This window comes from Sapajus apella, unplaced genomic scaffold, assembly GCF_009761245.1.
Source record: "Sapajus apella isolate SASKATOON/1434 unplaced genomic scaffold, GSC_monkey_1.0 scaffold47, whole genome shotgun sequence".
NCBI classification, from domain to species: domain Eukaryota; kingdom Metazoa; phylum Chordata; class Mammalia; order Primates; family Cebidae; genus Sapajus; species Sapajus apella.
Window position 1 is genome coordinate 8,941,518 of NW_022436987.1, and position 25,876 is coordinate 8,967,393.

Consider the following 25,876-nt stretch of genomic DNA (forward strand, 5'->3'; position numbering starts at 1 on the left):
CTGTAACAGAATATTCTCTGTATACCTGTCCCAAACAGTACTCTCCTTATCACCATTGTTTTGCAAATGTGATAGACATCAAAGCACTGCTTTACAGTGAAGTGGACTGGATTCTATCTGTGAAATATCCTGGCCTTTTAAAACAGTAGTTGGATTTTTTTCTTAAATACTGAAAATAAAAGAATTTTAGAAAGTACTCAAAACTATTTTTGTTTTTTTTTAAATTTTTTGTGTTTGAACATTATTGTTTTGCGATTGTAAACATAGACTTTCTAATTTTACTTTTAAAACTTAATGTAGAAACAATTTCTGTATTTCTAATTTTTTCCATAGTTACAATTTTAGTGATTTGATGATACTCCATCATGTTGACATACCACAATTTATGTATTATTCACTTAGAATAAACTTTAAGGAATTTTAATTTCTTTTTATTTGAAAAGTGAGGGTTAGAACAAGTTTTACCTCTGAGTTAATTTCAACAGATTAACTAGATTAATAAATATACCATTTCTGTAATTCCTGATACTTTGTCCTAGTTTCCTTCAGATCATTTGTGTCAGTTTGTAGTGTCAACAACAGTATATTACTTTGCCAATTTTGTCACTGGTATTATTTAAATCTTTTTTCCTTTTTATTATTTTTTAATTGACAAAAGTTGTGTATATTTATTGTGTACAACGTATTTTGAAATATGTATACATTGTAGAATGGCTAAATGAGCTAATTAGCATATTCATTATCTCACATACCTTTTGTGGTGAGAATACCTAAAATCCACTCTCTTCATAATCTTTAATAATACAGTACATTGATATTAACTGTAGTCTCTATGTTGTACAATAGATCTCTTGGTCAATTTTTTAAAAGCTATAAACAGAAGTTTAATAGAAAGCAAAAACTATCCACCATCTCATTACCTTAAGGAGTATTTGTTGACTGCCTGTTTGGTGACTATGTTAGAAATACTGCTAAATGCTTGCAAACTATTTGTTTTGTTTAATTTTATACCAGTTGTAGTAGGTAGGTTTCATTATTGTTCCCATTTCCAGGTAAGAAAACTAAGGCTGGAGTGCTTCAATAGCTTTATGTCCTAACTGATAGGTAGGCCAAGTCAGAATTTGAACACAGGACTGATTCCAGAGCCCTGTTTTTAATCCTGCTTCACATGATATTGCATGTGTTTTTTTTTTTTTTGGTATTATTCATACCAATTTTCCATGTTTTTGTAGTCTTCACATAATTATTTTAGTGGCTATATTCTTTCATTGTGATAAAATACCTACTTTATTGAGCCATTACATATTCCATAGTGAATATTTGGGCTCTCTGGGTTTTTATTATTACATGGTACTTTATTGATAACTTTTCTGCATATATACATTTGCTTTTGTGGAATTATTTACTTTAAGTAAATTCCAAGGAGGGAGTGTAGATCATTTTGGGGTCTTGCATGTACCTTGTAACAAATGTACCAGTTTTATTATAATATCCCTTTGAATTTTATAAGGTAGTCTTAGAAAAGTGTTTGGATTGATTGCTATAAAGAGGGAAATATACATTTACTTTCTTGATTATATGTTAATATAATTTAATGTTTCTGAGTTTTCTCTGGCCGTATCATCCTTTTTAGTGACTACCTTAACATTTAAAAATTACTTAACCATTCTATTTTTTTATCCTTGTGGTACATCCATATTATGCAATATTATACTTTTAAAAATCAAGATGCAAAATAAGTCTAGCATGACTTCAAAATTAGGCATAGAAGCTAAAGACTGAAATTACCTGTTTGTTCCTGGGCAATTATATAATTTTTAAATTTCTACTTTAATTTTTAAGTGCTATAATGAAAGTTATTTTAAAATTAAAAATTTTTTAACACAATTGATAGAGTAAACATACTTTATACTGAAATAAAATACACAAAATCACAGCTAAAGGATAAGGTGTAAAGAAACAAAAATTTTTGTCTCTGTCTCTCTTACTACCCCTCTAATGAAAATAAGATTTTTTTAACAGGTAAAATAAATAACATAGCTTTCCAATTTTCTGTTGTCCCTTTTTCTTTTTAAACAGAGATGCCGTTCAGTTAAATGTGATTGCAACGCGACAGCTTATTCTCCTTGCACAACAAATGAAGAATCTGGAAGTGTTCATGCATGTATCAACAGCATATGCCTACTGTAATCGAAAGCATATTGATGAAGTAGTCTACCCACCACCTGTGGATCCCAAGAAGCTGATTGATTCTTTAGAGTATGTTTGTTTTAAATTTATATACATTTGCTTTGATCCCAAAAGAGGCTGAGATGGGCAGATCATGAGGTCGGGAGTTGAAGACCAGCCTGGGTAACATAGTGAAACTCCATCTCTACTAAAAATATAAAAAAAATTTAGTCCGGTGTGATAGTGGGCACCTGTAGTCCCAGCTGCTTAGGAGGCTGAGGCAGGAGAATCGCTTGAAACCCAGGAGGCAAAGGCTGCATGAGCTGAGATTGTGCACTGCACTCCAGCCCAGGCAACACAGTGAGACTGTCTCAAAAAAAAAAAAAAAAAAAAACTTTGGATCCAAGTCCCTCTCCCTCCTCCTCACCCCACCCATATGGATGTGCATGCGCACATACATTTATCTCTTTTCTTCAAAAATTTTTACGTATCCTCACATCCTTTTTGTTGTATAGATTAGTATCTAAAGGAATGTTAGTGAAGTCAGTATGTAGTTTTCACTTTTGACCACGTATAATGGTTTTGGAGGAAGGCTCCTGAACATCTTATTAGTGATATTAGGGACTCTTTTTTAGGGAATCAGTCTTAGCAACCAAGAAGTACCCGTGGAGACCCATGACTGCCTGTTTAATAGCAAGCTTCTAATTTATTAAAAGACTGCTGTCACTACCCCCACCCATGGTGTATATCTATAGAGAGGCCTTTAATTATTAAAGAATCAGAGGAGTCATAGTCTTTTAACTCATACCATTAGTCTTACTGTTTATCGTCTTTCTGAGGACTGAAATTCTGTCAGCAATTATTACATAAAAATTTATTTGTGAGTATTGATAGATAGGGATTAAATGAAGTGGTACATACCATGACCTTGTTTTCATTTGCTGCAGCTTAGGCTTTCTCATCAAACAGACAAAGTTCAGACAAAAAAATAAGATCTTTTTTACTTTTATAGACTACAATTATATAAACATTCCAGTATCCACAATATTTTCACATTTGTTAATCCTTATATAATATCTTTGAGTTTTTTCCTCCTTTATTCTTCTGTCTCTTTTAGTCATCTTTCTTTCCAGAGATTCTATCCACTTTGACTCCTTAGTTAACATCTGCTGCTTTCTCCTAAAATAAGCACAGTCTTTTCTTTAAAGCTTTCATGCTAATCATTATGAGGAAACAGATAGATTGTAAAAAAAAAATAAGTATGAGAAATTACCAAGACATTTTCATTGTAATTCCCTAATTTCTATTTTCTCACTTATTTTCTTAGATGGTCCCAAATATCTACTTCATTTTCTTCATATATTAATAGACAGAAGTGTTTAATACCTGTGGGAAAAGTTGAGTGTGGAAGTTAATGAAGCATTTTACTTTTTCTCTTCCTAACATTTATATATACAAACATTTGAGAAACGGAAAAATAACTTGTAAGCTAATGCTATATCTCCTTTCCTGGCTGCAAAGAAATCTAGCTAGCAGATAATTTAAAAATAACTCATAGATTTGTTCTGTAAACTCATTCTAGTGATGAGGCTTTTTTTTTTCTCATATATTAACTATCCCTTCCATTTTTCAAAACTCATCTCCATGGTGGAATTTTTCCTAAGTTGGATAGCAATTTCCCTTCAATTTAATTCATATTCTTTTTCATATATAAAAAGTACTTATACCTTTTATGTTCATTATAAATGTATGTTAATTGTAAATGTATATAATCAACATGTTACTTCACTAGGTGGTTATATACAGATCTATATTTCCTAACCTGCAACCTTCCAAAAGGTTTCAGATGTATTTTGGAATTTATTTGGACTTTAGAGAGGAAATATAATTTCTGTACTGTGTAATAGGAAAAAACTTTTTAACTTGATCTGGGTTAGTATCCCTGATCAAATACGTATAAAATATACGACTGTTTAAACTAGGTTGAATCAAAAAAAGACCATAAGTCAGTGTAGATCAGATTTTGCTATCCACCATATGATTTACGAAATAACTCTTAATTTTCAGATCTTTTTGGATACAGAAATTGCAAATAAGGGATTGTGGATGTGTAGTTGATGTTTAAGAAAAATAAAGACTAAGTTTAATTTTTCAGTAAAAGTCATCAGATGATTTGAGTCAGAACAACAGATATGTTTGAATGTGCAAAGTTCAATTAAGTGGCTTTTCATTTTATAGTAAAATATCTGGAAATATATTTGTATGCAATTCTTTACCAGGTGGATGGATGATGGCCTAGTAAATGATATCACGCCAAAATTGATAGGAGACAGACCTAATACCTACATATACACAAAAGCGTTGGCAGAATATGTTGTACAACAAGAAGGAGCAAAGCTAAATGTGGCGATTATAAGGCCATCGATTGTTGGTGCCAGTTGGAAAGAACCTTTTCCAGTAAGTTGTTAAAAACCTTTATAAATTATTGGAGTTGAGAATTTTAAGTTATAACTCTATAAAAAGAGCTGGCAGTTCTTTAAGAACAGGTATTATTTATTAAAGATGGATTACCATGGCAAAGCTGTTTTGTGTTCATAGAGCTAATTTTATTGGAACTTTCATTTCTGTAATATGATGCTGAGTATATAGAAATGTAGATCAACATTTTAAAAATCCTAATTGAAAATTAAATCAAGAGCTGTGACATTGTCTCAAGTCAGAGGAGAACATGACTTGGTTTGCTTCTTAGTACCAAAAAGCAGCAGACCTTCCAAGAGGTAGATCCCTTCCTTCCTCTAGATCACAAAGCTAAGAAAGGTACAGGGTGATGTTAGGGTAGTGTTGAATTCCTGGAATGAGAGAAAGCAGAAATATAAACGAGTTGGATAAATTGATTTAGCCAAAACATAGGTCTGTGTAATGGAAGTAAGTGATAGCATCTCTTGTTGCTTTGACAATTATTCTATTTTTCTGTTTTATTCATAATTTTGAGGGGGATTTGCCATTTTCCTTAATCCCAGGATGCTGAATTAGTAAATAGCATAAAATCAAACTTGAACAAGTTTAATTTTGCAAAAATATTTAACAGTACAAACCCCCTTTTATAAATTTCTCTTTGCAGAGAGTTAATGGAAGAATAGGTAACCCTTTGAAAATGGTTTTACTTAGTCACTTTTGATCCCAGAGGAAGACTGTTTCTGTTTGGGACTGGTAGAATTATATTGGCCTGAATATAGTCTGTTTTTTAGTTTTTAGAAGACAGCTATCAAGTATATATTTGGGGTTGTAGAATTCAAATAATAAATCTCTAGCTTCATAATGTTTCTAAAGCTTCTCCCCCTTTTTAAATTTTTGGTATTAGGGATGGATTGATAACTTTAATGGACCAAGTGGGCTCTTTATTGCAGTAAGTAAACCTTTTGATTTATTTAATATTCTATACATTTTTCTGCTTTATGTGTATATTTAGATATATATACACTATGGCTTATATATCTTAAGGTGCTGTTTTTAATTTCAACAAAGGCAGGGAAAGGAATTCTTCGAACAATGCGTGCCTCCAACAGTGCCCTTGCAGATCTTGTTCCTGTAGACGTAGTTGTCAACATGAGTCTTGCAGCAGCCTGGTATTCCGGAGTTAATAGGTATATGAGGTGACAATGTTACTTATTAAATGTATAGTAACTGAAAAGGGAAGACATACTATTGACTAATGTTAATGAATCCCTCCATCCAGATGTTGCCATACCAATATTTAGGCAATATCACTGCCAACTCCAAGAGTTGGTATTATCACAGACAATAGCAAGTGGTCCCAATCAGTAGTAATGAAGAATTAATGTTAATGCTCATATATTATACTTACAGAATAGATAAGTTTATTAGGGGTTAAAAATGAAAAAAAATACCTTCCCTAAGGATGATTTTTTAATCAAAACTAAAACTTGGTGTATATATATATATAAAGAGCTGAAGTTTACAGAATATGGTTTACATATATTAAACATTGCACATCAGAGCAGCTTTAATCAACCCATGAACATCTTTCCTTTAAAAGGTAAAAGTCGCATTTATGGGTAACATTTAAACTTTCAGCTTCCCAGTAACTTTTTTTTTCTACTAGTAAACTACCTTTATTTTTGATAATCAGTATTTTCTGTCCTAAAAAAGGAGAGAGATGATTATATGAATATGTTGTTTCTGGCACAAGGAAACAGTCCATAATTTTTTTCAGCTTGATCCTCTGAAAATGAGACAAGAAGAGCTGAGATTGTTTGTTGTTTTCCTCATGTTTAAAAACAGATACTCCTATATAAGGAGGAAAAATGTGAAAGGGAAAAAAGTCTGTATTTTTAAAAATAAATAATTATTTTTGGTAGGGGAAGAAGAAAGCGTAGTTGTAAATAGTCATTAGCATAAAAACTAATCCTTTAAAAACATTAGTATAGAAAAGATGCTCATCATCCTCATGTCTTCTTGAATATTATCTAAGATTTAGATTGGATATGTTTGGCCTCTTATTATGATTAATTGGTTTCACCTTTGTCTTTGCAGACCACGAAACATCATGGTGTATAATTGTACAACAGGCAGCACTAATCCTTTCCACTGGGGTGAAGTTGGTATGATTTTACCTGTGTTTTTGAATGTTAGAATAAATCTTAAAAAACCAAGTTCCCTGAAGTTTTAATGTTAGAATACCTACGAGACATTAAGGCCACTGAGTTACCAATTTGTTCTTAATTGTCATCTTAGAAGTAATATCTACCAATACTACCTTGTGGTTCTTAATATTATGTTTCACAAATTTAAAATGTCCTGTTGTCTATTCTTGCCCACCCACCCTATGCTTGTCTAAGCCTTGCTGTTTTTCTACTGCCATCTGCAGCAGCCCTCATAGATACCTATGGCATGGGAACAGTGCTTTTTTTCTCCCTTGTGAGCACCCTTGGTCTTGCCATTGCCTATCCGTAGGCAGTATCACTTCTTACAAGAGGTGGTCTATTAAGTGGTACCCAGAGTAATAAATGAAGGAATTAGGAAGAAGAATACAGTTTGCTAGAATATTTTTTATTAACCTTCATTAATCTATTTAAATTTACAGAGTCACAGCAGGTGTATGTGTTCTTAATTCTATAGGAATAGTGTAACTTAAATAGGAGTAGTATAACTTAAAACCTGTTGCAATTGAATCATTTTTTAAATTGTTGGTTGATGAGTTCAAATTTAAAGTAAAATATATTTTTGGTATTAATTTAGTGTTAGGTCATATTTAACCTCTAATTGAATAATTACCCTGGCAGAACAATTTTGATTTCAGTGTAAATTTTTTATGACATTTGTCCTAGGATTTTTCTATGGCATTTTATTTCAGTGTAAAGATTGACATTAGAGCATATAGGAAAAAGATAAAATCTCAGGTGATTTTAACTGTATAATTATTTTTAGTATTCTTTTAAGAATATTTAAATATTTTAAATGAGTTAGGTTTTTTGGTAATCTTTTAATGTGTTGTAAAGTTTAGTAGAAGCTGAAGTTGAGCATTATATTTTAATGACTATCTCAATATACATTTTCAGTAAAGTATTAACATAGATGATACTAGGTTTGATTGTGTTGACATTACATAGCCTACATAAATTACAACAGAAGTTAATTTTGGGTTGTTTTATGCCTGTTAATAAATGTTAATTTGAGCAACTTAAGCAAAGGATGATGATTTTCCTTTTCTTTTTTAAGTAAGTACAGTAATGAGAGTCTGGAAAGAGGAACAGAAAGAAAGAAGCTATCGTGAGAAGTGAAATATAGAAAGTGACACTGTAAACTGACATAGGTAAAACATTGAAAGGATTTTAAGAGTGAATTTTAGCAAAAATTCATTCATCTAATTAAAATTCATAAATAGCAGCAGTTATAAAACCACTTGAGTTTAGCATTCTAATACCCATATTCTACTAGCTACTAGAAAGTAGAAAAGTTTGTTTTTTAAATGAACGAACTCTGACATCTTTGGTAAAATATTTTGCATTGTAAAAACATGATTTTTTTTTTCAAAACTTCATTACATGGTTATTATCAAAGCTGTTACACAACTTTTCTTCCTCAGAATACCATGTAATTTCCACTTTCAAGAGGAATCCTCTCGAACAGGCCTTCAGACGGCCCAATGTAAATCTAACCTCCAATCACCTTTTATATCATTACTGGATTGCTGTAAGCCATAAGGCCCCAGCATTCCTGTATGATATCTACCTCAGGATGACTGGAAGAAGCCCAAGGTAATGGTGACTAGCTCTGTCTTATCTGTTCCTCTGACTGTTAAACAACCCATGCTTACACTAAAATGCATATTAACTCTGTATTTGTTTATGCTTTTGATAAGGCTTAATGGCCTTTTGTGACTGAGAAGACTCTTGAATTTAAGACATTGTCAGAAAAGCAAAAGTAGTGTTGTAAGTTACTCTAATTTGTTTAAAGTTTGGATAGTTATTATCATGTATTGAATTCTAGGTCTTACTTTAGGTTTCTTTCTGAATAACAATATTTAAAATGCTTTGACGCTTATTTTTCCCACAGGAGATATTCTAAATCATTACTTCAAGATGCATCCTTTTAACCAAGTTTACAGGCGCCCCAATATTAAGTTTTATACCAACAACCTATTGCTTCATTATTGGAAGGGTGTCAGACATACAGTACCTGCATTATTGCTCGATCTTGCACTCAGGTTGACAGGTCAGAAACCGTGGTAAGAAGAATAGCAGTAAATACACTATGTATTGGTAAGGTGGTAGAAGCTTGCTGGAGAGAAAAAGTCGCTAGCATGAGTTTTACCTTTAGATTTACTAACCAGATTAATTACAATCACAATCAGAATGCTAGGACATTTCTTAGAATTTGGAGATCTTTAGGGGCACTAACTATGGATCACATCTTACTGGGTCATTGATCATCTTAATTTCCATAATACAGAAAGTGTCCTACATTATGATTGTCATTGTTATTATAAGCTGAAATTGAGCCCTTCTCTCCATCTTAAAAACCTAGTGATGAGTTTTTATAGGGGATTAAGGGTAAAAGTTTTGCTTTGAATGGATGCTGCAGTTTTATGTTAAAAATACAGGATATGTTTAGAAAATTAATAACTTGAAATATCTCAGCTGCCCATTCAGCTTATAATATGGTTATTACAGTTTTTGACTAATTTTCCAGGTTGGGAATGTCATAGTTATGAAAAAAAAAAAAATGGAAAACTTTGTTTTCTTATACTTGTTATAACCTTTCTTTATTTTTTGTTTTTGTTGAAATCCCACAAACTTAAAAGTTCTTGTACTGTCTTTACCACACAATTACAGTAGAATATATCATAAAAATACTTTTTAAAACTACGTTGGCATTACAGTGGAGTCTTTGATTGGAGAGTTCAGGATTTGACTTTTTTCGTATAAAGAAGATACTGATCCCAGAAGTTCCATCAGTTACTCCAAAAATAAAAGTGAGGTATATGCCAGTTACAGTGTATCAGGATCTGAGTTCCTTGTAGGTATTTTCTGTGGATTCTCTTTTCCAAGATGTTTCTCACCCTATATGTTGGCTAATTGAAATATGTGAGAGGTGTTGAACAAATTTAGAATGGGTAAAGAAATATTTTCGGACTTTTCTAGAGTGATATGCAAAATGCAATATTTGCCATTGGAAACATTCTTTCATGGCTAAACAGCAGGTATAAATTCATGAATGATGGCAGTGTATGTTTTCTTTATATAAATAAGGTTATAATTTAGGGCAGAAAAGTAAAAACTGGGTGTAAAAAAATAAAACATTAAATATATCACATTGCCTTACACAAAGAAAGGGGACTTAGTAAACTTTTTAAAAAAATAAGTGAATAGCTAGTTTACTAATTACTGTTAGTTTGCTAATAGCTGGTTTACTAGTTACTGATTCAGAGGATGTTGCTGTATACAAATCATCTGAAACTTAGAGGCTAAAAACAGCAACAATCATTTTACTATTTCTTTCATAATCAGGAATTTGAGAAAGAATCAGCTGGGCACATTTGGCTTGGAGCTTTTCATGTGTTTGTGATCAGATGAAAGAGACAGGTGGGCAGAGAGGCAATGGAACAGCCAGGAGCCCGGATATTACTGTTTGTCATGTCATAAGGATCTCTCCGTTACTTCTTTGCAGTAATTAATGATAGCCTTAGGGGAATTAGACTTCTTACATGGCAGCTGATGGCTTCAAAGGGGGAAGGAAGTCTTTTAGCAAGTAAGGTGGAGGCTGTGTTGCGTTTTCTGAGCTACCTGTAGAAGTCATGCAGTATCACTTTTCCCTCATTCTTCTAGTCACGAGTGAGTCACAAATCTTCCTAAATTTAAGGAAAGGGGAATTAGAAAGTAGTCAAGATGAAGGGTATTGTTGCCGCCATTTTTGGAAAGTACAATCTGCTGTAGTCAACCTTCTGGCCAAAACAATTTGTATTTCTTCTACATGGAAAGTACAGTTGCTTCTTCCCCCTTCACCATGCCTTCCCCTTCATGCCTCCCCACCTCCACCACCCCAGATCCCTGTGGCATCAGCTGTTAGCCAGGGTTTTGTCATCTAAATCTGGTCCATTTTTGGGTAAGGCTCTTTAGCAGTGATTTTGTCAGGATAGCTCCTTGAGTATAGTTCCTCCAGAATTGATCTGTGAACTAAAGCAACAAGTTACTGACTGCCCATACGCCCATCATATGATGGTAGCATAGGATAATGGCTTTAAATAGTTTTATTCAAAAAGAGAGTATTGGGAGGTACCCAGCAAACACTGGTCCATAACATTTCTGAATTCCAGTCAGATACGTGTTGATGGTTTCTTGATTAGGAAACCATCAGTCTTATTCTCTGGAAGGTTTCTGAGGCTCTGAGTAATCCTTCTTTAAAAGGATGGCTTGTGCCATCCTTTTAAAAACTGGCTTGTGCTATGGGCTCTGTGTGCAGCCAAGTAGCCTTCTTATCTTGCTTCCTGCCCATAAAAGGGTAGGGAATCAGGGCAGGAACTGGCAAGCTTTTCTTGTAAATTAGGACCATATAGTAAATATTTTAGGTTTAGCAGCCCGTGTGGTTTTTGTTGAATCTACTCATCTTTGCTGTTAAAAATGAAAGCAGCCATAGACAATAAATAGGTAAATGAATGAACATGACTGTGTTCCCATAAAACTTTATTTACAAAAACAGGTGGTGGACTGGATTTGGTATATAGGCCCTGGTTTGCTGACCCTTGATATAGCAGTCTCTTCATTTTTTTATTGTCTGTCCCTTTATATGTATTCTGACACAGTTGCTTAAAAATTGTGTGGGTTTCCGGTGTATCTATTTTAAAGGAATTCACCCCATTAGACAAAAGCCATATCCATAAATCTCTTTGACACTAGCCCTTCTCTTATTTTGGGTTCCCTGTGAAGTTGCTATGGGACAACACTTTTAGATCTTAGAGCCTACGTTTTGAACAATAAGAGTTTCTGTTACACATTTCTTTAAGATCTGAAGAGTACCTTTTGTCTATCTGAAAGTTCTGGAAGGCACTACTTTAAGTCTTTCTAAAGTCTTAGCAAAGAATCCATCTTCCCCTACCCTGCTATGCTCAGAAACCATTTCTTAAAGAATTCCTGGCTGACATTTTACATTTCCTCCAAATTGCACTCAAATAGTTCATTTTTAAAGATCATCTTTGTTCTCTTTTGCCCTCTTTCAGCGAATTTCGGCTAGATCATTGAGTTTATTAGGTACACTTTCCATATTCCTTCTTACCACAGGTGACAGTTTGTTGTCCTCACTTCAAGCCCTCACCAACAGCTTTCTTAAAGCCCTTTAAGGCTTCTAATAATACTATTTTCCTGGTCATTTTACATTTCACTGCCGATCACCTCACAGGCCTTACAGATTTTGTTTACCACTTGACCCTGAAGCCAATACCACGTTTTAGGTTTTTGTTATAGCAGCCCCTCCCAGTATTGAGATCTGTTGAGATCTCTTATCTGTTTTGTATAACAAGGCACCTCAAACTTAGTGTCTTAAAGTAATAATTTTATTTTTGTGCACAATTTCTGTGGGTCAGGAATTCTAGAAGGGTTTAGCTGGATGGTAATGGCTCAGGATTTTTCAAATGATTGTAGTCAGACAGGGACTGGAGCAGCTTTGCTGTGGAGGGAGTGGTAAAGCGGGGAAGGAGCAGAGCAGCTGGTGTGGCTGGGCATCTCTCTCTCCAGTAGTGTCAGAGCCTCTCCATGTGGTCTCTCCATATGGACTAGTTTGAGCTTCCTTGCAGCATGGCAGCCTCAGGGGGAGCTGGACAGCGTACAAGGTGACTGAAGGCTTCAAGGGTGAGTATCCAGTGAGCAAGACAGAAAGCTCTACACCTTTTCTGACCTAGCCTTGGAAGTCACATTGTGTCACTTCCACCTCATTCGGTTGGTTCTAAGTTATTTTCAGCTGTCATTGAGAAGACAGTCAAGGTGACATTGTATTGTAGGTGGGCATGTAGGATGTGAAATAATATCATAGGCAACTTTGGAAATTAATCTTTCCTAAGTAGAAAACATAAAGTAAAGAATTTTCTTACCTGAGGTTTGTCCTGTGTGAGGCTTTCTAAGTATAAAAGCAGGACAGATCCTTGACCTCTGAGAGCTTATAGTCTAAAAGCAACAAGGAATGTAGAGATTTTTTTATTTAGATAATTTTATAAATGTTAAATACAGTCTTACAATTTGTATTATTTAATTTGTTCAGAAATTTATTGAGCATGGTAATAGACTTTACACCTTATATTGGGGCTTTACTATAATGCCTAATTTTACATTAAACTGATGTCAGTCATGTCATTCATTTCATCCAGTTTACTCATTTTCGTAATTCTGAATGTGAGCTAGATAACAATCTGACCTGCTGTATATCTTGATGTAATTATAAAAAGCACAACTCAATTATACATCATATAGATTCTTGGTTAATAGTCATTGGGGGGACTGTGATGCATGGTGTTATTGCATGTAGAAGCAAGTATAAATTATTCACTCTAGCTCTGGAAATACAGTAGACATTTCATCACTGTTAAAAGTATTTTTAAAAAATGGCTCTATGACCTTATGTTTTAGTTAACTAGCATAACTAGCTTAACTTCTCTACACTAGATATTTTTCATCTGTGTACTTCTCAATTGGAGACATTTGACAATGTTTGCAGGTATTTTTAGTTACCACAACTGGGAGAGGGCTGCTACTGGAGGCCAGGGATGCTGACAAACATCTTACAGCATGCTTCACAGCCCTCCACAAGAAGGAATTAACAAACCCACAATATTTATAGTGCCAAGGTTGAAAAATGATTATCTACCCTGGACTAGATAATCATTAAGATCTTGCCTTCCTCTAAAGGATTGTGATTATTTTTTTAAAGTAGTCATAATAAAGAATAAATACATATTCAGAACATACCTGGCAATGTAGTCTTAAACATCTATTCTATGGTATGTTTAACCAAGGAGTGATGGTACAAAGATTTATGCTTCTTTCTATTTCCCCATAGTTTTCGATCCATGTATTTTTCTTGCATGATAAATATTCTATGAATTTCACACACAAATATATGGTATTTCAAATTTCTTCCCTTTCCCCAATTTTTTACTGCAATTATGTTTTGAATGGCTGAATCAGTGATTGATGTTAGGGTGATTCTGTCACTTTAATGAATATGAAGATAAGATTAGGTGAGAGAATTGTCAGTGAAAAAGAGTTAAGAAAAACTTTTTAATAAGATATATATAGGAAAACCATGTTAGCTGTGTGTGTGAAAGAGATTTAAGTATGCTAAACTGGCGTGATAGTGTATATTGATTTAGTGACAAATTTGTTGTCTCTTCTTGTTTTTAAGAAAAAAATAATCACCTAATCTCTTCTAATAGCAGCATGTGTTTTTCCCCCTCAAATGCTTTTTATCTACAGAACTATCCCTGTCCAAAAGCCGCCTTCAATGCTTGATAATTATTTTTGTGTTTAATAGATATTTTATTTTGAAATTACTTTATTGTTTGAAATATAGTTTTTCTTTACATAGTTTATGTTGCTTCATTTTTTTCCAGTATTCTGGACTCAGTTTCTTTCTAAATGTATTGAATGTGTTATCAGAATTGCTTAGCTAATGATACTTTTTTTTAATTTTTTCTTTTCATTTCTAATGTAATTTTCCTCCATGCCCCCTATTTCTAAAGCCTCCAATTTTGAGACTTTCTGAACTACTTAATACATATAATGCAAATCTTTATTATAATATAAATGAAATTTTAAAAAAATACTTCTGTACAAATTATTTTTCTGTTTTCAGAAGTTGGGATTTTTTGTTTCAAAAAGCTCTTTCTTCCCTTTCCCTACTTGTCATAAATATTATTGTATAGATGTTACTGTTCAAGTTAGTGTTATGATATCAATGACTTACAGTGAGCCATGATATATAAAATGACAGATTTAAAGATTAAAGCTCCTTGTACTTTTGAAAAGAAACAAGTGTCACATTCCTTTATTTCTATAAGGATGACTATAGGTGGGGTATGGGGAGGTGAGTGAGTATCTGTTTCAGATAGTTTTCAGCATGAGTCATCCAGATGATGAAGAGTGGTGCCAATCATTGTTAAAGAAAAGTTGTTTTGTTTTTTTTTTTAAATGAATAGAGTTGACTACCTGGAAACGAATATTTCTGTATTCACTTTGCTTCAGCGATGCTGGAGAGTTGGGATTATAAATATAACACAGTATATTATGAATTCACAGGAAATCTTAGTAAATGCAGCTGTGAGCTAAAATATAGTCTATGGAATAGAAAGCAAGGACATATTAATTGAATCCGTTCATTTGCTTAGTATTGATGTAGAAAATTTAAGAGTATTGTATATCCTTTGAGAGTTAATTCTGTATATCAGTAGAATTCTGTTTAGGTGGTATTAAATTCATTTTCTGCTGCTTTCAAAAAAAAATTCTTTTTTTTGGATTTATAAATTGTTCATCCAAGATGCAGAAATATTCTTATTCCCTGCTGGTTTGGTACACTTAAGGATTAAATGTTATGATTTTAATTTTAATGCCTATATTGGTGGTAATAGGATTTTTCCTAATCTATACAAAATATGAATCTGTCAATTTTTCTTACAATACAGGATGATGAAAGCAATTACTCGTCTTCACAAAGCTATGATGTTTCTTGAATATTTCACAAGTAATTCTTGGGTTTGGAATACTGACAATGTCAATATGTTAATTAATCAACTAAACCCTGAAGATAAAAAGGCAAGTATTTTCTGTTTTATATTAGAAAATAAGTAGCATACTAATTACAGAACCATTAGCAACCTGAAAAATATTTTCCACAGCTATTATGCAACAAGAAAGTCATTACTTACAGTCTCTCATAAAGTTTGTCATAATTGTTAGTGGTAAAATAAAATTGCTCTATCTTAAAATTTCTAGTATAAGTATTTTAGAGTGACAAAGGTATTTTCAAAGTATGATTGAAATGTTGATTCTCTTGTTTCCTTAATGTTGAATTAAGAGAGAATTTTATCTTCGTGATTTTCTTTCAAACACTTTGTTTTCTCTGAGTTTTGAGAAAAACAAGTTTCTTAGAGAAACTTGTTTTTCACAAACCCTTTTACTTTTTTTTATTCCACATTTTGCCCTTTGTTAGTTTGGAACTTAAATTCTTTGATGTATGCTATTTTTGAGTTTACTCTAGATGTTTTAACATGTATATCTAACACAGATTAAGTTAAGCAATATTTATAGCCTCCTTCTTAACATTAATAATATTTAGAACCTTAAAATGTTTTAGTTGTGATTACCACTCCTACTCACTTAAAATAATTGTAATACTATATTACTTCAGTTCTGTTTTTTTTTTTTGGAGACAGAGTTTTGCTCTATGCCCAGGCTGGACTGCAATGGCATGATCTTGGCTCACTGCAACCTCTGCCTCCTTGGTTCAAGCAATTCTCCCGCCTCAGCCTCCTGAGTAGCTGGGATTATAGGTGTCCATCACCACACCCAGCTAATTTTTGTATTTCTAATAGGGATGGGGTTTCACTTTGTTAGCCAGGCTGGTCTCAAACACCTGACCTCAGGAGATCTGCCAGCCTCAGCCTCCCAAAGTGCTGGCATTACAGGCGTGAGCCACCATGCCTGCCCCAGTCCCCTATTTAAACCCCATGATGAGATATTATTTTGTTCATTTAGTTTTTATTTAGATTTAACTCTGTGTGTTTGTGTGTGTTGTGTATACCAATGTCTTTACTCTCAGGTTTTCTCCTTATGATCTTCTTTCTGCCTGAAATATATCCAGCATACCTAGAATATGTTTTAGTAAGGATTGTGTTTTGTAGTGAGGTCTCAGTATTTGATTGTGTAATATGTCCTTGTTTTCATCCTTGGTTTTGGAACATGATTTCAACACATTAAAGAACTTTTTTGCTGGGCATAATGGCTCATGACTGTAATCCAATACTTTGGAGGCTGAGGTGGAAGGATGACTTGAGGCCAGGAGTTCAAGATCAGCCTGGGCAACATAGCAAGATCCATCTCCACAAAAATAAAAAAAAAAATTAGACAGGCATAGTACATGTGCCTGTATTCCCAGCTACTCAGGAGGCTGAGATGGGAGGATCGTTTGAGCCCAGGAGGTCAAGGCTACAGTGAGATGTGATCCCATCATTCGTTGCACTCCAGCCTGGGCAATAGAGTGAGAGTCTCTCAAAAAAACAAACAAAAACTTTCTTTTTAATATTTTGTCTTCCATTGTTGCTATTGAAAAGCCAGTAGATAGCTTTTCCTTTATAGGTGATCTGTTATTCCTGGTTCCTCTTCCATCTTCTCTTTATGTTTGACATTTGGCAGTATCACTGTGAAAGTGGGTGTAATTTGAAAAATTTACCTTGATTGGGTTGGGCTTTGTCAATCTGATTTTAAAAAAAAAGATGTAGAGCTGGTTCATTATTTTTTCAAGATTTTTTTTTTTTTTTCATCTAGTGCCAGATTTCTTTCTCTTTCCACTTACTATTTTAATTTTAATACTGTGTTATTTAACCCAATACATCATCAAAAATATTGTTTGATCAAAATCTAAAAATTATTTAAAGGATATTTTACTTTATATTTTTCATACTGAGCCTTCAAAACTCAGAGTGCATTTTATATTCCACAGCATATCTCAGTTTGGACTAGCCACATTAAAAGTGCCCAAGAGCCACAGGTGGCTTGTGGCTGCCATATTAGGCAATAGAGATCTAGTCTGTTCTACTGGTTCTGCATGACAGAAGTCCTCAAGTGGTCTGTTTCTCTGTCCACTTCGGTGTGTGGTGGGTATACAAGTACTACTTTTTCCCCTTTGCTCAGAGGATACAGCTTTTTAGGTTCTTATCTCTTTGCAGGGGTATTCTGTAAGACTCCTAATCTCCCCCTCTGCCTACAGCCTTCAAAGCAGAAGGTCTAAGCCACCTTCTGTGGGGTCCTGCAGATACTCTCAAGTTGAAAGATTAGGCTGGCTTTCTGGAATCTGCTGATTCCTTACTTTCTCCTTCTGCATTTTCCCCCATGCATAATGCATACTGCTCAAGGGATTATAAGAAAGTAAGTAAGCAACCAGATGAAGAATTAAAGCATTATTGTCCGTTGAAGTCCCCCTTACACCCTGTCCTAATGATATGGTTTGGATTTGTGCCCCTGCCTACATCTTCTGTCCAAATTGTAATCTCCAATGTTGGAGGAGGGGCCTGGTGGGAAATGATTGGATCATGGGGGCGAACTTGCCCCTTGCTGTTCTCGTGATAGTGAATTCTCCTAAGATCTGATTGTTTAAAAGTGTGTAGTACCTCCCCTTTCACTCTCTTTCTGCTCCTACCATGTAGAACAGGCCAGTTTCCCCTTCACCTTACTCCATGATTGTCAGTTTCCTGAGGCCTCCCCAGGAACAGAAGCCTGTATAGCCTGCAGAACCATAAGCTAATTAAACCTTTTTATCTTTACAAATTACCCATTCTCAGGTAGGTCTTTATAGGGATTCAAGAATGGACTAATACACCTAATCACTACCTCCGCCGTCTTCCCAAAGGGAACAACTGTCTTGAATTCTAACACTAAATATTAGTTTTACCTATTTTTGACTTCACACAGATGGTATTATACAGTATTTTTTCATTCTTCTGTTGATAGACATTTGAGTTATTTCCAGTTTCTGGCTATTAGGAATAATTATCCTATGAGCATTCTTTATCTGTACACATTTGTGTAGGGTATATACCTAGAAATAGGATAACATAGGGCATTCATACATTCAGTTTAGTAGGTAATACCAGTTTTCCAAAGTGGTTGTATCAGTTTACATTCCAAAGGACAGTGTATGAGAATTTCTGTTAATCCACATCCTCCATAACACTTGGCTTTTTAATTTTGATTTTTAATTTTAGCCACTTAGGTGGTATACAGTGGTATAACAAAATGATTCTACTATATATTCCCTAGTACATAAAATGCTTATATAGAAATAATGAAAAAGGTAAACAATCCTATTGGAAAATAGATCAGAGAGATGAACAGTTTACAGAATGATTCCCAAGAATTTGAAAAGATATTCAGCTTTACTCAGTGGAAATGCATACTAAAGTAAGACTGGGATATCTATTTACTATTTACCAAATTTGCAAAAATGCAAACTCGGACAGTGTCCTCTGGTGAGTCCCTGGACAAATCAGCATCCTTATACATTGCTGTTAGAACTGTATGGTGTATGTTTCTCCATTCTTTTTTTTTTTTTTCCAATTATTTTGTATCTTTTCTTTTAGATATGCCTTTTGTAAGCAGCATATAGTTGTTAGTTTTTATTTTCAGTCTGACAAGTTTTGACCTTTAATTGGAGAACTTGTATGTAATTGCTGTCATTTTGGATTTAGTCCTTTAGTGCTTTGTATTCGTCATGCTGGTTTTAATTCTTTTTTGTCTTTTTTTTTTTTTTGCCCCCCTTTTAGGTTAGATTTTTAATAATTTTATATTTTCCCATCTATATGTATTGCATAGAATTATGGGGGTTTTTTTTGGTTGTTTTAGTAGCTTACTCTAGAGATTACAATATCCTTTAATTTAGTAAGGTCTAATATGAATTGATACTTCTACCCTTCTCAGATAGTGAAGGATCAGCACCTATCTGTTATTGTTGTTATTAGGCTGGTGCAAAAGTAATTGCGATTTTGGCCATAATACATGTTTTAATTCTATATATATGTTAAGCCACACAAGCCAGTATTTTTATTGCAGTTTATGCAATAAATATTCATACAGATTTACCAGTATAATTGTCCTTTTATTGCTCTTTATTTCTTCCTCCATCTCCAGGCTCAAATCCAGAATCGTTCTCCTTCTGCCTAAAGAATATCCTTAAGTTTACTTCCTCTAACATGGGTTTTCTGCTGATGTCAGATTGTCTCATGTTTTATTCTCTGGAAGTATCTTTATTTCACTTTTATTTTTCATGGATATTTACACTGGTACAGAGTTTTACCTTAGCAGTTGTTTTCATTGAGTAGTTGGAACACATCTCTCAGTCTTTTGGTTTCCATTGCTTCTGTTGAGAAGTCAACTTACTTACAGTCTAATAGTTGTTCTTTTGGAGGTAATCTATAGGATGTTTTTCTGACACTCGTGTGCCTAGATGTGTGTTGGGGCAGGACGTAGGGGAAGCGGGAGTTGTATTTGTGTTTTGAATTGGTGACTTGGTTTCTCATCATTTTTGGAAAATTTTCTTATCTTCTCAAATACTGCTTTTATTCCATATATTTTTTAACTGTTCCTAATGGGACTCCCAATAACATAAACATATACCTGTTCATAATGTCCCCTAAGTCTTTATTTTAATGCAGAGTTATTACATTTTTATATTTTACTGATTGTCTTATAAGTAGCTTTTCCCCTCCTAGAACTGACAATTTTTACATAAGTGATGGTATATAGTGAATAATATCTTTGCAACTCCAAAAAAATTATCTGATTATATGCTAAGGAGCACTGAGCAGTGCATAGCCCTCTTACTTTGCCATAACATTTCCAAAGGCTTTCTTTTCTGGATTTACGTACCCTTTTCATCAAATAGTCTAATAACAGTTATCCAAACTCCTTAGCTAGCTTTCATAACGTATTCTTTATCTTGATGTCAAAAGTGTTCTCTAGGAAAATTAGTCTGTGCAGTAGGTATGATGTACAGGAAGGCAGAAGAGACTACAGATAGAAAGGAACAGGAAATGTATCAGTACATGCATAATGTAGTGAGGAATACATAGATCTATTTGGACAATGGAATTTTGTGGTTTTTTTCTTTGTTTAGCAAAATGGTACAAGCTTTTCTCTTCTTACATTTAACCTACTTCTCTTAAAATGCTGACACAAGTTTCCAGATTATCTTCTCAAATGTTTCCACATTTAATGGAAGGTATGAACTAGGCATAAGAACTTTTCTGTGACTAGCAGTAAGATTTCAAAAGTTAATTCCATATTTAAGCATTTTGTAATTATGTCACTTGGAATTGGCCTTTAGAAAAAGTATGAATTTCTGACTGGTTGTGAAAAAAATTAGTCAAGAAAATAATCAGTAAATTTTTTGTTAACTTTTGTTAATGTAGACCTTCAATATTGATGTACGGCAGTTACATTGGGCAGAATACATAGAGAACTACTGCATGGGAACTAAGAAGTACGTGTTGAATGAAGAAATGTCTGGCCTCCCTGCAGCCAGAAAACATCTGAACAAGTGAGTTTGATACATGGATTTGATTGCATCTTATTTTCTTTATGAAATATTCCACAATTTTTTTTGGTAAACTGCTAGATTGAATAAAAGGTATTGCTAATAATCTATGATAAGTACTTACCTTTGGACTAGAACTATGGTAGTATTACTGTAGCCTAAAATTGTTGAAACTTACTGTCTTCAACAGTTTATATCTTTCTTAGGATGAAGTTCAGGTGGAATTGAGTTTCAGAAATTACTATTATCTTTCTTTATATTGCTACTTTAAAAGTAAAGTTATTAGAAGGAGGATATTGTAGGTAATCTATTTTAAAGGCTTTTTTTTTTTCCTACTCAGTAATGTTTGGAGGAAGAGAATACATCATTCAGCATAGAATATTTTTTTCTTATATAAAATCGTTATAATTTCCTTTATCTCTTTATCCAAGTAACACATACTATTTTTTTTTAATAATCAGAAGATAAAAGAGGAAAAATCATTGGTAATGTATCAAAGATACAGATAATTTTTAATGGTAATTGCTTACATTTGTAGTGATTTTTAATATGACTTTTATGACACTCTTTAAGACTTTCACATTATTATCCCTCTCATGCCTCATAACACTGTGGGACTTTGCAGGGAAGCCAGTTAAATAGATGAGGAAATTGAGACTTAGGAAAGTTGTATTTGCCTAGGCCATGCATATTGTATTGAGTGGCAAAGCAAACTAGAGTATTGATCTTTGACTCCTTATTTAAAGCTCTTTTCTTTGCATTGTTTTTCTTACATTGCAGTCCTATCTTGCACTGCCTGCTGAAGTCACTGTAATTTATGTAATATGATTACATATCTAAAGGTTTGTATTTCTTTTAAACTCCATCAAAAACATCAAAATGTTTTGAAACATGAGCTGAGTAACATGTTACTTTTTGAGAAAAGGGAAGATCCTCCTTTATCGAGTTAATGCCATGTTTTATGCTTGAACGAGAGCTTGTCTAGTTGTCCTTTGATCATGTGACTGTCAACTGTAACTGAAAGAGTAAGTTAGTTGTCTGACAACTTGTAAGCAACTAAAGATGTCAAAAAAATGCTCTATTTTGTCTGTACTGTTATGCGTGTAATGAACGAGCCTTTTTAGATTAGATGAGAAGCTGGAGAAATTCAAGGAACATATCTGTTTTACCTACAGTATACTTAATGCCTAGTATGAGTTTCAAATTAATATGGATTTGAGCTTTGATTAGATTAAAAACTCAGTATATTTTATTCTAGAAAATATTGTCTAACATATCTCTTGATTTGCTTTCCAGGTTGCGGAATATACGTTATGGTTTTAATACTATCCTTGTGATCCTCATCTGGCGCATTTTTATTGCAAGATCACAGATGGCAAGAAACATCTGGTACTTTGTGGTTAGCCTGTGTTACAAGTTTCTGTCATACTTCCGAGCATCCAGCACTATGAGATACTGAAGACCAAGAATTCAGCATTAGAACATCTATGCATATGGTGGTCTAAATGCCCAAAATGTAAAATGTACTTAAGTCATCTCACCTTTTGTCAAGACATTAAACCATCTTAAATTGGAGTGTGAAGTAAATTATGGGACATTTTATGTAACATTTTAATGTTTATGCTCATAAAACCTAGTGAACACACTGTGTTATGCCAGCTCAAATCTACAATAGCCACCAAAACCATGACTTAATACTTTAAGCCTAGAAGAAAGGGGTGGGATGAGGGCAGAAGTGGGGAAATAGGAACACTGACCAGTATAACTGTGCAATTCTGGAACATATTAATTAAAATATGCCTTAACATATAGTGAGTTTCTAATTCTAATGTTCAGTGCAATGGAAGACATTTATTTGGACAGTAATACTAACTAAGTTGGAAGATACTTGATTATTCAGTGTTTGATTTTTTTCATTAGTTGAAGTAGGTTTTTTTTTTTTAAATTATAACCAGCCTATTTTCACATCATCTTTTAAGTTAAATGATATCAAACATGAGAAAGACATGTTCTCATTTTTCTTTTTCTGATTAAATGTCTGATACATATCATTTTTCTATAAGCAATCAGTTGCTTTTAAAATCAGAAGGCTATATTATTCTAATGACCCTCCTGTATCTAAATGGGTTTGAGAATCCATATCAACATATGCTATGTGTTTTTTGACGGAAAGTGAAAACAAATTCAGTAAAACTGTTAGTATCAAAAATAGGAATACAGTTTTCTTGTCGACATCATGATCAAATAAAAATCCTGTGAGATTATGTTTATGTTTTGAAGCAGGAGGATTTCTTAAGACTTTGTTGGAAGTGGGAATTGGGAGGGATTCACCATACTTGTGTTCTCCTCCTTTTATAAACTTAATTCATAGGACTTTCAGAAGGCTTGTGCTATCTTTCCAATGAAAACTGAAAGTGCATTATTATGGAAGAATGTATTTGCAGGTAGTAATAACATTAAAAAAATGTTCTCATGTGTAAACACATACTAATTTTGACCTTGAAAGATGAATTCCTTCAAGAAAAATAATGCTTAAGATAATGTGTATGAAATTAAATAAAGGACTTTACTTACATACCACATAAAGTAGCAAACTGTTGAATGAGTTTGAAGATATCATTTATTTTTTATGCATGTGGTTTTAGCTTTAGAAAGAAATGCATTATAGAAACAATAGCCAGAAAATTGATGTATATTTTAATGATACATTAAAATTCCCTTTAATCATAATAACTAACTCTACTTGCTGTTTTAGCATACATTTGGTTCAATAGATTGTTCAGTATAACACTTCTAATTAAGTTGATCAAGTTGTACTGTATTAAATAATCAGCAGTGTATCTGGAGTATGTTTAAAAAGAACGGATCACAATATAAAAAGTTACATGGAACTTTACATCTTAACTTTCTTTGTCAACTTAAATGCAATGTGTAAGAAGTTTATTTTGCTATTGTGAAAAACTAAATGTAAAGGAAATCACCTACTTTCATGCAGGTGTATAATCTTGAAAAGGAAAAATGCTTCCATATTGAAGCCAGATTTTCTGTAGTAAAACTTTTAAATATTATTTTAAAAGAAATATGTATATAAATATCTCCATATTCTTTGGAATGATACTAAAGTCTCTGGTCTAGGACCATACCTTACATAAAGGTATAAGAGACCATGACAGTGTCTGAAAATGGAATAATGATGCCTTTGATTTAAAGTGACCCACATAGTATACATTGAACACTCCATCTCTCCAAATGTATTTCCATAACATGTTGAAAACGTGCTAACATTTGTATGATTTTTATACTTCTGCTGAATAGACTTAGAATCAGATGAATTGTCTTTGTGTCTTGCAAAAGAGTTGGGGACAACTTGGGCAGGCCCATGAAGTGCATAGGGAGTGTATGTCTTCTGAACTGTTTTATTGTTCTTGTAATCTAACTTAAAGAAATGTTAACTGGGAGGATGCTGAGGCCACTGCATTAATTTTGTGTATTTAGAATTTTGTTGTCAACAGAAAACTAATGAATAAATTAGCTTGTTATTCTGGAATTTAAAGTTCTAAAATTAGTATCAAGAGTATGTAGTGTTAATTCCCACCAACTAGACTTTGAACTTAAGTCAAACTTAAAGATTTGAGAAATTATTTGTGTCATTTACTAGACATGATTTTTAGTTCTGTTTATGTTTTCTATACAGACTCCTTATTTAACAGGATAGCCTACTAAATTGAATGTTTCTTATTTCATTTAAATTATTTGATTAAACTGTATTCTAAAACATTTGGGTTTTTTTCTCCTATTCACTCCTAATCCTGGCATATACATTTGTAAATTGTGATGTCATTGGGACTACATTTAAATTTGAGTTGGCAACATTAACATGTCCTAAGACTCAGTGAAGAGAAGCATGGCAGTACGTTCTTTGACTTAAGAATGGCACAAAATAATAATTTTTGAACCTGTGTAATAAAGCTTGAAAGCAGGGAAAATAATTTCCTTTTCCCCTGTTTTTATGTTGTCTGTAGGAATTGATTTGGGATTTTGTTTTGTGTTTTAATATAAATTGATAATCTTTTATAGGAAGTAAATAGAAGCATTATTGGGTGCCTTTGTTTGTAAACCAAAAAGTAATAAATGAATCCCTATATTTCCATTATAGTATTTACTGTATATTTATGTTCTGAAAATTATCCATGAAACGATATGGTTAGGATTACAGGAAGCAGTCCTTACTTATACTTCTTGTCTCTTTTAGGTGAACTTGTATTTTTCTGTTTGTTTTGAGATGGAGCAGGAGTGAAGTAGCATGATCTCAGCTCACTGCAACCTCCTGCCTCCTGGGTTCAAGTGATTCTCCTGCCTCAGCCTCCCAAGTAGCTGGAACTATAGGCACGTGCCACCACACCCAGCTAATTTTTTTATTTTTTAATAGAGATGGGGTTTCACCATGTTGGCCAGGATGGTCTCAATCTCTTGACCTTGTGATCCGCCCACCTTAGCCTCCCAAAGTACTGGGATTACAGGCGTGAGCCACCTCGCCTGGCCTTGTTAATTCTTACATCCTAATTGTATTTAATTCTGAGTTGTTCACACGGTATTTTAGGAGAAGCATACAGGCAGGATGACTATTTTGTTTTAAAGTGTTATTTTTATGTATTATCTGAAATGAGGCATGTTTTTTTTGTTTTCTAAAAAGAGTAACCAAGAGATCTCTAGGGTATCATTAGGTTCCAGCTGCTCTCCTCCACATTGAATGATATCCTGTTAATTTATAGGTACATTTGTAGTAATTTATATGTCTATTGAATAAGAGATAATTCATTAGTAATAGAAATTAACTGAACCCTTTCGGAGCAGGGGAGAACATGAGGCTGGGGTCAGGTAAACGTAAATGGCCTTC

General features: G+C 33.4%; 1 protein-coding gene across 3 annotated transcripts in view; it reads left to right on the plus strand.

The window, feature by feature from the left end:
- FAR1 (fatty acyl-CoA reductase 1) overlaps positions 1-25,134 on the plus strand; it is a 59,761-nt gene extending 34,627 nt beyond the window's left edge. For 2 of the 3 annotated variants that reach the window (XM_032240832.1, XM_032240833.1), the window contains 9 exons: positions 2,080-2,259; positions 4,449-4,626; positions 5,531-5,575; positions 5,671-5,813; positions 6,724-6,791; positions 8,276-8,447; positions 15,356-15,485; positions 20,855-20,982; positions 22,276-25,134. In XM_032240832.1, the coding sequence (XP_032096723.1) occupies positions 2,080-2,259; positions 4,449-4,626; positions 5,531-5,575; positions 5,671-5,813; positions 6,724-6,791; positions 8,276-8,447; positions 15,356-15,485; positions 20,855-20,982; positions 22,276-22,438 (1,207 nt within the window). In that variant the 3' untranslated portion in view covers positions 22,439-25,134. The remainder of the gene's footprint in view (positions 1-2,079; positions 2,260-4,448; positions 4,627-5,530; positions 5,576-5,670; positions 5,814-6,723; positions 6,792-8,275; positions 8,448-15,355; positions 15,486-20,854; positions 20,983-22,275) is intronic. The other variant, XM_032240834.1, reaches the window with a different exon arrangement.
- Positions 25,135-25,876: the final 742 nt, after the last annotated feature.